General features: G+C 37.9%; 1 protein-coding gene across 2 annotated transcripts; it reads left to right on the top strand.

Annotated features, from left to right (window-relative positions):
* Nucleotides 1–524: 524 nt before the first annotated feature.
* nagpa (N-acetylglucosamine-1-phosphodiester alpha-N-acetylglucosaminidase) lies at nt 525–13,583 on the top strand. 2 transcript variants are annotated; one of them, XM_023964415.2, is made up of 12 exons: nt 525–706; nt 2,060–2,259; nt 2,519–2,786; nt 5,295–5,434; nt 6,353–6,461; nt 7,607–7,735; nt 7,858–8,063; nt 8,722–8,769; nt 9,379–9,507; nt 9,712–9,843; nt 10,612–10,693; nt 11,910–13,583. In XM_023964415.2, exons 1-12 carry the CDS (start codon nt 621–623, stop codon nt 12,157–12,159), a joined length of 1,779 nt encoding a protein of 592 aa, XP_023820183.1. In that variant the 5' UTR covers nt 525–620; the 3' UTR covers nt 12,160–13,583. The 2 variants fall into 2 exon arrangements, with proteins under 2 accessions (XP_023820183.1, XP_078789094.1); XM_078932968.1 differs by lacking the exon at nt 11,910–13,583 and having other exon boundaries at nt 10,226–10,693.
* The last annotated feature ends 143 nt before the right edge of the window (nt 13,584–13,726 follow it).

Genomic DNA, 13,726 nt, shown 5'->3' with positions numbered 1-13,726 from the left:
TTAAAATCAAATTTCGAGATGTGTTTCGTTTTTTAGCAAAACCTCCCTAATATTGTTTATGTTTCGTGTATATATACATATATATTTAAAGTGAATTTCAAATAAAATAGAAAACAGGTTTAAAGCAGAAATATAAATAAAACATGTAAATGTGTGAGTTTTGTAACTTACCGGAAATAAAGAGTCCGTTGCCAAATTAAGAGAAAAAATAAAAAAGCATATTTTAGCAAAATATTTCAAGTAATTACATTTTATAAGTTTTTATTCACCGTATGAAAACAAATTTATGTAAATTAAAGTAAAAGTTCGGTTAAGCTGGTTTATTTTGCGTTTAAAGTTCTAACATAATATAAACATCTGTTTCCACATTTGTCCATTAAATCAATTCAGTTCTAACATAATACAAACATCTGTTTCCACATTTGTCCATCAAATCAATTCAACCAATGTCATGATCTGTTTCCTTTTCATCCCTGATTTTGTGTGCTGACTGTTGTTGTCAACCTTTATTTTTTAGTAAAACCGGAAGTAACTTTTGTGGTTTTTGATGATGATGCAGACAGGCCCTTGTGTGTTAGGTGGAGGAGTGGGGAGTTTGACATGGTCGCTCTACGCCTCACATGGCAGCAGACTCGGTGAAATGTGCGTGTTTTTGGTCGTTGTTATTGATCCTTTGCCTTCGGGTGTCTCTGGCGAAAAACTATCGGTAAGTTTTCTTTTCGTCTTTTCTTTTTTGTTTTGTTTTTGCTAAATGCTAATGTTAGCTTGTTAAGACGCTTAAACTTATGCACTGGAGTGCTTAATCATTCTTTTTTTAAATTACTACAGGTGAATTTACTTTGTATGCGATTGTTGGTTGAAATTTATAAGCAATTTACTATTTTAATTTTAATATAAACTGAACAGAAACTGAATCCAACTTTACTCGCCAGCTGTCGAGTAATAACAGCGACTTAGTTTTAAACCTTTGAACTGTTGAATCTCTTTCTACACTTATCGATAGAGACCCTTCAATTTAATCATTTTAAGTACTACAGTTGAACATGTGGTTATATGAATGACATCACTATGTTGATAGTTTCTTTACATTTCGACATAATTAGTAAAGTTCATGCTAACACGTGCAGGGTTAGTCACAAGACGCGACGCCACATTTGCTTTTATTTTTCAAGGAAGTGGATAGTTCCTGTTGACTTATTGTGGTAGTTAGCCGTTTTGACCACACGGTGGTGCCACTACTAAATTAATGTAATTAATTATACAACATTCCCAGAAGTCCAAATAATTTCGGTGCTCAAAGGTGTCTAAAATACGGTAGTCATGCAGACTGTCAGGGACAGCAGTGTCCGATATAACGAATGTGCCCCTGACATAAAGAGCAAGCATTTCCAAAAACCCTCCTGAACTTTATGTAGAGAGACCTTCCAAAAAGTTGAAGCTTTAAATCTAGTGTCGTATTAAATCCTATGAAGTAAAGATAGTATGCATAACTTTAGGTTCATGTGAGCCTAAAGCCACCTAAGCAAATACTTTTAGTAAGAAATGTATAATTTGCGGTAAAGTAGGATCATAAAAAAATGTAACTATTAAATACGAATTAGATAAACATAGGTTAAAATGTACGTAATAACTAAGCTTTTATTCATACATGTATCCATTTTATTTCCTTACTCTTTAGAGTTCATTCATTTGAATGATTTTAATAAGTAGTTAAGACAAGACGGTGGATGCAAAATGAATTAATGTTTTTTTTTTCTTTTGCCATTTGTGATGCGCTTTTCTAAAAGACTCATGTAATTCACGTGTTTACGTATGGCCAAGTGCAAAAACTGATGGAAATTCATGTTTGCAATACGCAATACATTCAGCCAAGATGCACATTGCTATTTTAAATGCGTCCAAGGCTAAATGTTGTTGTTGGTCGCACATATTAACCTAACCCTAACCCTTCCTCAGGGTCCATGTGGCCAAGAAAGAAGTTCAGCACTAGCTGCTCATATTTAGAAAATGACGTGTGAATAGTCTTTTTCTGTAATATAATCCATTTTTTCAATTGTAGCTCTTCTCTGGATGATGACCTGCTCCTACCTTATGCTAACGGACATGGACCCGCCCACTCTCACCGTCACGTCCGAGATTGTCAGCCCATCATTCATGGAAACACCACCCATGAAAGCTCGCATCCCAGTCACCAAACCGGACAGCCGGTTGCTAAGTCTAATGTGTTTGTGACGAAGGCTCCTTCTGGATGGGTTTACGGTAACTAATCACAGGTTAAGGGAACTGTTCCTTTTTTTTCAGAGTATAGATTGATCTCATTTTTGGGTTTAACTTGGAGTTAATCTCTATTTGTTGTACGTTTAAAATTGGTGTCCAGATGGATCAACCAGAAATGGGGCTAATCCTTTAAATTAGAAATTGGATTTATTGTCACTAAAGAAACCATAAAGCATTCAATGGTTCCTCTTAGATAGACCATGTGAATATTTTCTTTTGTTTTTTACGCCTTTGCTTCCAGGTCGCTTGACAGTGGTCCATGACCCGCTGCAGACACTGTCTGTGCTGGAACCTGGAGGGCCAGATGGCTGCAAAAACAACCATAGGGTATCGGTGGAGGAGACGGCCAAAGCTGCCGGGTGTCTGTATGCCCAGAACGCTGGCTTCTTCAACACCAAGTCAGGGCAGTGTTTGGGAAACGTGGTGAGCAATGGAAGGCTTGTGCAAGACAGTGGGGGAGTGCAAAACGCCCAGTTTGGGATTAGGAGAGACGGCAGCTTGATTTTTGGGTAAGAAGTCCTGCATAAAAATACTAAAATCATTAAAACCAAACTATAAACGTGGAATGACTGAACATGTTACATCAAGATTGTGTACTTTTTTAGGTGTGCAAGAACCTTCAAAGAACAAACTGTCCAACAGGAAGGGGTTTGATAAAACTCTGCCTTAGGATCTGTGTTCTCGTAAAGGCCTAGATCAGTGGTCCCCAACCCCCAGGCCGCGGATCGGTACTGGTCTGAGGAACAGTTGGTTTCACAGTTTTTCAAATTCATCTATGAGCTGATTCTAAAGGGAGTTTTAATTTGGAGTTTCCCCACCGCATATGACATATTCCTGACACATGACAAGTCGCCACTTGCTAAAGCGGCTGCGCTGACCGCTGGACTGAAACCCCTTAGCTAGGAAAGTTGACAAAAAGCCAACAGACTTGTAAAGTTTGTTGGTGCAGAAAAGATCCAGAGAGGAAACAGGAGAAGAGCATTCCACTTCAAAATAAAAGAAAGCTGCATTTTGTAGACAAAAGGCAGGAGTCTTTACTCCAAATATGGATTTATATTGACAGTTCCCACAAAGCATAATAATAATGCGGAATAGTCAGCAACCGCCTGTCTAATGTTAATAGGATGCTGCTATTAGCTGTGCTCAAATGGTGGGTTCAGATTTATTAACTTTTGCAAAATACCAGCTTTACTGACTTTTTTTTTTTTTTCCAGTATTTATTCATGGCGTTGGACGAGGCTGAAGTTGGCATCTGATTTTTTTGTTTTTTTAGCTTCCACTTTGGTAGTTATGAGTTGTTGGGGAATCTATATCACCTTTTAATGGTTCCTGCACTAAATCTAGTGTAAAAATAGTCAAAAGGAGCTGCAGATATTTTACAGAGGATGAGAATAAACGTTACCTTCAAAAGTTAAAGGACACTGGCAGCTAAACAAAAAAAAAATCAGATGCCAACTTCAGCGGGTGGGTGAAAATATTGTCTAACGTTAAACCAGTCTGTGCCTTGAAAAAGGTTGGAGATCACTGCTTTAGATAATTTCTGCAATGCTTTGTGTGTTTAGTATTTGCCTGCATTTATCCATTAATATTTTCTACAATTTATACTTGTATTTATTCTATCAATACAGTTTCTCCACTGTATTTTTACTTGACATTTGCTAAAATAATCAGATTACAATTGATTTTCTCCAGTAACTGGGTCAACAAAATACTTTTTATCTTGAGCCAGAGTAGAGGATTTAGAGGAAACCTGGTTTCTTTTTCTTTTTTCCGCAAATCCGAGTTCTCAAAAACAAATTTGCTGACATGCTGCTGTGATACTCAGCCCTAAACTTTGCAAAGGTGAAATAATCGATAGTGGAGATGTGGAAACGTGTTTATTCATGTGCATGTAAACCTCTCAGCCGATTTCCCCCAAAGGCCACGTTTCTTCAGTAAATGAAACTCTATGAACTGCAGGTTTTACCGTTTTGTCTTAAAATAAGTTCCTCAGTAGGTATGCCCTTCATAAATCATGGAAAATAAAATAAAATGTTTTGGTGAAATGCCTTTCAGATGAGAAGACTTTTACCTGTTGGCCAAATGACCTCATAGAGATATATTCGGATGGGTATCTTTGTAAGACATGCTGTCAATTTGTGGGAAATGTCCACCGTGCTGCTGTGGACAGTATTCCAGACAAAAGCTTCTGGGTTTCCGAAAACTGAGCCAGCCTAAGTCTGTTCTTCTTGATCTGTTCACCTGACCTCACATTTCTAAAACACCATCTTATTTCATGTTTGCCACTGACCTCCTCTGAGACTGTGTGAAGTTCACCACAATTGCAGCCGTGTGGCTTCCTGTTTGTGTGGGCCTGTAAATGACAGCGTAACCCCCGGTCCAGTTTAAACAAAAACTCAAAAACAATCTTCAGGTGATAAGTTCATGTCTGCGTGACTCACTGCCACCAACCTGTTTATTGTGGATAACCCGACCTCAGCAAACACATTAAACTACTGTTTGTGTTGTGCAACCATCAAACTAGTTATGAAACAAAAGTAATGTTGGGTAAATGAACCCTGCCGGATTTTATATTCAAGAATAGATCTAAACATTATTGAATTCAGCACAATTCACTTTACAGTCCTGGCTCACGTGTAAACCTGGTGTAAGGATTTTTACGGTATGTTTTCTGATAGCTTGAGGTAAGGAACCTCAGAAATTCCTTTCTTGGTTTCCTTAAAACTGAAAAACAAACAAAAGCAGGTTTCTGCTCTGTTGGGTTTGTTGGAACATTGTCCTGGTGCGTTTTTATAGACGCAAACCAAAGTCTGACTCAAAACAGAAATTAGAGTCAGATGCCATATTGTAGTTTGCACCAACCATTCTCACCTGTTTTCTTTTCCTTTTTTGTGTACTTTAAGATATGAAATCAACCAGAAAGTCCCCTCTAACAATGAAACGGGGAGGATCTTGGTCTGCTTTTATAGTTTGGGGTTTGTTTCCTTAACATTTTGGCATTTGCTTGGTTCCGCCAGGTATCTGTCGCAGGAAGATGTTTTGGATCAGTCGAACCCGTTTGTTCAGCTGGTCAGTGGCGTCATATGGCTGTTGAGAGACAGCGAGATTTACATCAATCAGAGTCTGGAGGCAGAGTGCGGAAAAAGCCAAGAAACAGGTACGTGGTGACACTTGGAAGAAAAAAAACACGTCATTTAATACTAAAATCAACTTTTTCATAGCAAATCTGGTGGGTTCCTTTAGAGTTTAAAGGGAACGTGTCTTGCTGCAGTTAGTTGTCCCAATCCAATCCTATCTTTTTGCCCAAATCAAAGAGCTGTGTAAACATAGTTTCTGCAGTGCAGCAGTGAACTTGCCTCTAAGTTGTGGGCGGGGCCATTGTTGTGGAGGAGCCCAAGCCCCCCTTCCCTTCCCCGTTACTGAGAGCTCTCTGTTTACATGCTCTCCTGCTAGCTTACAGCCCCAAGTATTTGCAGTATTTTTCAGTTTACAAACTGAGCCTCCAAAAGTGCCAGAATGATGTAAATAAAAGTAACAGCATCTGCATTGCTGACCTATAGTCTGAGTGGTACGAAGACTCGCCCCTGACCTCACGTAATCTCATCTCCCCAATAAAACATGGTGGTGTCATGTTTGGTTAGCAGGGGCAGAAGTGAAAGTATGTGGCCCAGTTCACCTCAGGGCTCAAAGCTTCAGTTGATTTTCTAGAGCCCATTCAAAAGCAAAACCACAAGTAAAATGTGGCAGAACAGGTGGCTGGAATTCAACGTTTGGTTCACTGATAGTGGACCTCATTCTTTGGGTGTTTACATTTTTATTAGTGATCCTTTTAGTTTCATTTTTTATTTAGTCTTTTTGTTGTTTAAAAATTAATTCCATATAAGGATTGTGCTTTTACAAAGTAGGCTTTCTTTCTTTTTAGGTATTAAGGGCAAAATAATTTAATTCAAATCCAGAAGTTTTCCTCTTGGATTAATTTTGAATTGTGAATGAAAACAGGAATTGATGATATTTATCATATAATTTCGTATTAGAACTTAAAAAAGACTCACCTGTTGTTGTTTTTTTTCATTAGGGAACCTAAGCTACTTTGTGAATGTGGTGTCGGCCCGGACTGCAGTGGGTCATGATGGAGACGGAAATATAATCCTGTTTCAAATTGATGGGCAAACGGGAAACAGGGGGTAAGAAAAGTAAACATTGATTAAATGGAACTTGAGGTTTTATATTTAAACCTGATAAAGTGGGTTTGAGTTTGTTGTTCTTTAGAAAGAAACAAAACAGAAAGAACAGAGTGAGATTTCAAAATGAATCAAACTCATACTGCTGTGTTTTACTTAAGTAGTAACCAAATCTGTAATTTCTGTATAAAACTGAAGAGGCATTACTACAAAAGAGTTTCATGTTAAGCAATTTAACATTTTTTAACTAGTAAAGTCCTATAACTAAGCATTTTGGTAATCCATAAAATCAGTTAAAGTGCATTTACTTTAAAGTTCCACTCCAATCACCTTTTGATCTATTTTAAAAGCGTTCCCACCGTTTTTTTTTAATTACGATCATCCCATTTTAGCCAAACTCAAAAAACCTGTGTCGTTTTCTAAGACATAGTTTCTGCAGGAGTTCATTAGAAATTAGCCTCTGAGTTATGGGTGGGACTGTTGGCGCAGAAGTAAGCCTGGCCTCATTACCCATCATCCCTTTGTTTACACTCTCTCCTGCTAGCTTACATGCCCTCACCACCCCAAGCTCATGTTAGCGGTGCGGCCTTCTTGTGAGCCTGGTGTCACTTCAGATCCTTCCATGAGTGGGTTGTATTGATCTGCTCTTCTCTTAGAGCAGTGACCCCAGGGTGACTCGACGTACTTGTGTTGTTGTTAATGAAAGGCACAGCACATATGTCTGAACATGTTAATTTTTAATCAATAGCAGGCTGGCAGACGCTCCATGAAACATGTCAAAGCCAGCTGGAACAAAGCTGCGATCTGAAGCCGTCAATTCGTTTAACAAGCAGCCTCTGCTTTGACTTTAGAAAGTAATGCTTGCATCTTGAGGTATTTTGTCTTGTACTCTTAAATACTCAATGTTATTATCATTTTTGTCTTAAATATTAGGTCAAATTTCTCCTTTTATTTGTTTCTTTAGCATTAACCCGCTAATTTTTAATAATCTCAGTATCTGAGAAGATCAAAAAGCCCAAACTGTCCTCCTGACATTTTTTCATTCATGCATTTGTTTGATTCTTTGCGCTCCTCTCTGTCATGGCCTGGCTCAGTCTAGGAAGTCTTTCTCTTCAGCTTTTCCCTTTTGTCTATTTCTGTCCCTCCAGCATGAATCTGTGGGACGTGGCAACATTTCTGAAGGAACAAGGAGTAGTCAATGCCATAAATTTGGATGGAGGCGGGTCTTCCACCTGTGTGATTAATGGCTCCTTGGCCAGCTACCCCTCTGATCATTGGTGAGCTACTAAAAGTGTGACCATTCACATTTGGACGGCTGTTATTCTCCGTCTAGCTGTGTCACTAGGATCATTCATCGTCAGCTAGCTGTATTAATTTATAATCTCGTCCTCGTCTGCAGCACATCAGACAACCGTTGGCGCTGTGGACGGGATGTGTCGACCATCTTCTGTGTCCATCAGAAATCATGCAAGCCAGAAAACTGCAGTGGGCACGGGGAGTGTGTGGACGGACTGTGTCGGTGTGGGAGGGGCTGGCAGGGGGAGGCCTGTGATTCTCTGCTGTGTCAGCCATCTCAATGTGGATCCCATGGAGTCTGCACTCCCAGTAAGATACAAATAGACAGTTGTTCAAATGGAACCAATGGTAAAATGTGTAAAAATCACAAAAATGTTAGATATAGAAGGATCTTGGTGGAAAACTATAAGATTCCTCTTCTAAACAGATCTGATTGCATTTTAAAGACAACTTTTAGAATTGTAGCTGCTCATTTAAGAAAGATTCTCTTCTTTTCTGTTTATGTAAAGACCCACTCCAATGGAAATTGTGTTTTTAACATTCTTGGGGCATGTTCTGACGATGGAGGCCATGTATAAAGAAAATGAAGCTTAAAATTGCATTTCCGAGTACCGGTATTTCTTTATTCTAATTGTTGTTAATCGGGAGCAGACAGAAAACATGAAAAATAGCTTCTTTTTTTATTTTTAAGAAGAAAATGCACGGGGCGGGCCACAACATTATTATGTTGCTCCGTGCCAACAGTCCCGCCCATGCAGTCCCGCAAAATACTAATGAACCATTGCTGCTCTGCAGAAACAATGTCCTAGAAAACAAAGTTAGATTTATTTAGCTAAATATGGCATAATTATAATTAAAAGACCAATGGAAAGGCCCAAGTTATTGGAGTGAGTCTTTATATTGTATATTTCTACTATATTTCTTTCTGAAGTGCAGTGATGCATCCCACATCTCCTCTGTCCTGCAGATGGCTGTGTCTGTGATGCTGGATGGAGGGGAGAAAACTGCAGCTACGGTAAAAAAAAAAAAACACACACACACATGCATGTGCTGTGCTTGTTTGGTTAGTTTGCTGCTTGGTGCATAAAGTTTTACAGATTATCTTAGATGTGCTGTTATGCAGCTCATCAGTCCAGGAAAAGGAAATGTAGAATTCAAGCAATAGAATGTCAAGAAATCTCTAGTTATAAAGAGAAACAAACGTTTTTATAAAGACCTGCAGAGAAGTACATCTCCAACCCAGCAAGGCTCTTGTTAAATAAAGTTCATGAGAAACAAAGTCAACACGACTGATGATGAATGGCTCATTTGGAAAAAATGCTTAAATTCTTCAGTTGAGAACAGTCCTGTTGAAAGATCACGTTTGACAACAAATGACTGCAGTCAAAATGACGACTAGCGAAGATTAAAGCAGAAAGCTTCATCCCAAGCCTGGACATTTGATTGTTCCCGGTAAATGTTATTTTTATGTCTTCTGTTGTCGAGGACGTTACTTGGGTTTGTGCATGGGAGTTTGCATAACAGGTGTTTCTCCTTTTCAATGCTTCCTTCTAGCCAAACATGTGTGAGCATGAAATTTAGGCAGATTCATTTAAAATATGAACGTTTTGTTTTTATTGTGAAGAGTGCGTCCGAGGTTTCTACGGCGATGGCTGCAATCACACCTGCTCCTGTGGTAATGGCGGTTCCTGTGATCCCGTTCACGGGCGCTGTGCCTGCCCGCCTGGTTTCCATGGTGACACATGTGATCAAGGTATTAAAGGCTAATGCTTAATCGAACACAAAGCCATACAATGAAAATGTCCCAATTTATCCAAAAATGTCTAACTTGAGTCATTACTTGGGTTAATATTTTACTTTTATCAGAATAATCTAAAATGGAAGGCAGACTTGAGTACCCTTTTTTGCACTACTAGTTAGTTTTCAGTAAATATTTCTCTGTCTTTTGTTCCGTCAGTGTGTCCTCTGGGTTTCTTCGGTCTTTCCTGCGCTCAGGAGTGCCACTGTGAAGACCTGTGTCCGTGTGACCCTCAAACTGGGACCTGCAACGCCACCCTGCAAGGAGAGACCAACTACACCATACACAGAGGTAGAACCCCATTAAATATCAACATAATTCAGCAAATGTTTGTTTTCATGCTCTTATCAGCTGGGGCTGTTCTGCATTTCCTGCATGGGCTCCCGTTTAACCAACGTCGAGTCATTTGCATCAAGTCAAATAGAGACCCGTCTGTTCTTTTCCGTCTGTCCAAACAGAGCAAAGCGATACCAAGTGGAAGAACTGGAAATGTTAGTCACCTGCACATTAGCTTCCTTAAACTTAGCAGTAGTTTAAATAAAACAGAATTGTATTCAGAATCCCCCCTGAACTGCAGTGTGTAATCTATTCATCTTCAGAATTAGGATTTTGGGTCATCGAGGGAGAAAAAACATGGAAAGTGATGACTGAATTGTTGTTATGCCTTTTGTAGGTCAGTGGCGGCGCTTATTGTCATTGAGTCACAGCTCTTAGCTCAGGGATAGCTTGACTATTACCAAGGAGACAAAGCAAAACAAGAAACGCCAGAGCTTAGCCCAGAGAACTGGAGAGGAAAGGTAGAGATGCCACAAAAGATCACACACATTAAAAACCTGGCATGGAGAAAGACCCTGATGTATTTTGGGAAAGTTAATTCTTCTAAAGGTTTTCTAACATAAATAGCAGAACAGAGAATCGTTTAAAATGTTTTTCTCTAAAGTATTGTCAATGCACTGTTAAAACCATATATATATATATGTATTCTTGTAATTTTCATACTTTAATGCAATCAAATTTCAAGTTCATTGCAAATGAAAAGTGTTTTTGTCGTCTCTACAGCTGGACATTGTCTGGCCACAAAGATGTTTACATCTTGGATACATAAAGAAGAAGCTCATAGAGAGCAGCGTCATTTAACAGAGTAAGTGTCAAAGGTCAAGTCTTTCATCTCTGACCATTTATCTTTACTGTCTGTGCTTTATGGCTTTCCAAGAAGAAAATCAATGTCCTTCAAAACAGAGAGGGGTCGCATTTGGGGTCAAGCTGTTTCTATATTAATTCTTTGATTCAATGATGGAAAGAAAAAAAAAAAACTATTTTTTTAAAATTATAATCATGAAGTTATAATGGTGAAACACAGCTCCATGTTCCTGCAAAATTCGTCATGAAATATTTTTTTTAGCCACATAAACCCACATTATTTAGTGGCTTGTTTAAAAATTAAATTTGACTATTAAATGGCCGTCAAACCTGCCAAAAAACAAAAACAATGTGAGGAAAATCCTAACATAATTTATGATGTTACGCTGTGACGTCTCAAACAGCACTGCAGCGTCATAAAGACATTAAATATCCTTTTTCAGAGATTCATGATCTTTTTGATTTGATGTTTAACTTTTTCAATTACCTATACGAAGCCCATCGGGACGACTGTTGTTGTGAATTTGGGCTGTATAAATAAAATAAAATTGAATGAATGAGAACCATGCTTTGTTTTAAGGCAGATCTGCATTCAGTCTTTTTTTAAGACTTACTTTTTCAGATAAAAATGAGAAACATTTCTTTTTATGAATGAGTTTGTGTTATTTCATTGAAAAGCATTGCATTTACTCCTAATATACCATCATTTTAATAAAAAAATACTCAGAAATGCAAATTCAGCTTAATTTTCTTAATGTCCTCCATCATTATACAAATGCAAAAAACCTGATTTTGAATCGGAGTGGATCTTTAGATAAAGTACAGAGTCTGTTCTTCTCACACATTCAGACTTCAGTGCAGGTTAGTGTTTATTATGACTGATTAATGTGTGGAAGTCTTTTTAGTGGACATAGGCTCCTCTAAGAACTATATGAAGCAAATGTTTTATTTTTTTGTTAATTATTTCTAGTAAATTGACTGTATATAAATACCTTCTTAGAATAACTTCCTGGAAGAGTTTTTGTTTTATTTACATAGAAAACATAGAAAAAGGGAGAGAACTGCTGAGCTAGGTCGATATGAACTCGACAAAAATGAACAATCACGTCAGTAATGAGGCAAAAATCTACATCCGAAATAAGTTTGTTTTGACTGACATAATCATGTTTCTACAGGTCTGTTAAAGCTCCAGGAACTAAAACTAACTTTCTCTACAGGAGAACGTGGCTTATAATTACCATCCTGCTGGCTTTTCTGCTGTCGGCCAGCTTGATGGCTCACCTCGTGGCGGCGTGCTCTGGATCCGCCGCGTCTCACTTTCCTGAACGTCGGGATTACTCCTACGTACCACTGACGAACATAAATGGAGCAGACCAAACAAGAAGCGCTAGGAAATCTAGGACTTCTGGTTTGGAGTTGGAAGATTCTGACTCCCAGGAGGAAATCTGGTCTTCGCCGCGTTCTTAAAAAACAAGCGAGTACACGGCTTTTGCACTAAGAGATGCACACTTTGTCCTCTCATCTAGGGAATTCTTCACGTGTTTCTGGTGCGGTGAAATGACACAGTGCTGCAGTTTCGATGCATTTTTTCACACTGGGCAGCTGCTTTAACGTGCACACACGATTGTTGTTCATAGCTGGGCCATTTTCCTCTGTTCTTGAACTGAAAACTTCCAAGATTTTCACTTGGGAGCAACATCTTTAGTCCTTTCCAGACAAATATTTGAAACTTAATCATGTAAACTGATAAACTGAATCCGAAACTAGCAGACTTTTCACACAAGTTATTTTTGGTTTGATTGCCATAAAACATCATTTCTTTAAACTACTTTATTTATAACCAAACAGTCATTTAGAAACTCATCAGGTACAAAGATGCATATTTATAAGAATTTACAAAAGCCTTTTAGGACTTTTCTTTTTATTGTATATTGAAATGCAGTATCAGGTTTTATAAAAGTCTCTAACTTTCATTTGAGACCTTTTATTTGAGGGTTTATATTGATGAAAAATTATCTAATAAATTGTAAATGAAACACGCCAGGTCAAAGTGTTCTGTAATTAAAAGTACTGAAGTTCTTGCAGCTGTTGGTCTATCAGGATTTAGACGCTGCTGATGTTTTGTACTGTGGCTCATTAACAAAAGCAAATTCTGTTGCTTTGATATTTAAAATAAAAGGATAATCTATGAACAACATTTTATTAAAAAGAATATTTTTAGTGAAGCCAAGCAGATCCCAGCAAAGCTGCCAAATGCTTTTAGCAAAACCGTCCTGACTTTGTGCTGTGTGGTCACAAGGACAGAAATCAGGGTTTATGAAATGTATTGGGGTTTTTTATAGCTTCTTAGCTTAATGCTTAAACAATAAATAATCATAAAACTGAAATACAAACCGTTACATATCAAAACTCTGTAATTGGCCGTTAAGGAAAGGCACCTATCAGAATTAACCTTTAAGTCTTTATGAAATACATGCATTATGTTACTATTTATTTTATGAACTATCTAATTCATACTTTTTCCTTGTTTGATTTAAAAAAAAACTTGCTAAAGGTGAAAAAGATTCACAATTTCTAAGGAGATGGTTAAGCTGAAATTGTATTTTCCAATGTTCTGTCTCTGTTTAGGTTGCCAAGTTGGGGTCAAATTTCAGCCTAAGCTTCACTCTGTAATGCTAGTTGCCATGTTATTATTTGGTGTCTGGAATAGGTTACTTGGGTCTTTTTGCAATAAGTAAAATAGTTTACATTTGAAATGTCCGACCTATGAACTGTTTACAGCTGTTAAAATGACTCGCAGAGATTGTCTTTGAATATTGTGAGGCCATTGCTTCAATTCAGCACAGAATCTCCCCCTTTTCAGTACTTGAATAAATATCTTCTTAACCAAATGTTTCTGCAGCTATTTCAGTCGAAGCTCCTCTTCAGTTTGTATTTATCATTTTTTGAGTTTATATTTGCATCATTTCAGTAAGTGGTGACAATATTAAGATAATCTTTTCTTTACTGGGGGGTATCTGTTTCATTAAACGAA

Source organism: Oryzias latipes, chromosome 16 (assembly GCF_053564925.1).
Source record: "Oryzias latipes strain Hd-rR chromosome 16, Olatipes_Hd-rR_3.1".
NCBI classification, from domain to species: domain Eukaryota; kingdom Metazoa; phylum Chordata; class Actinopteri; order Beloniformes; family Adrianichthyidae; genus Oryzias; species Oryzias latipes.
The sequence above is the reverse complement of the archived record's forward strand: the minus strand, read 5'-3'. Positions and strand labels throughout refer to the sequence as shown.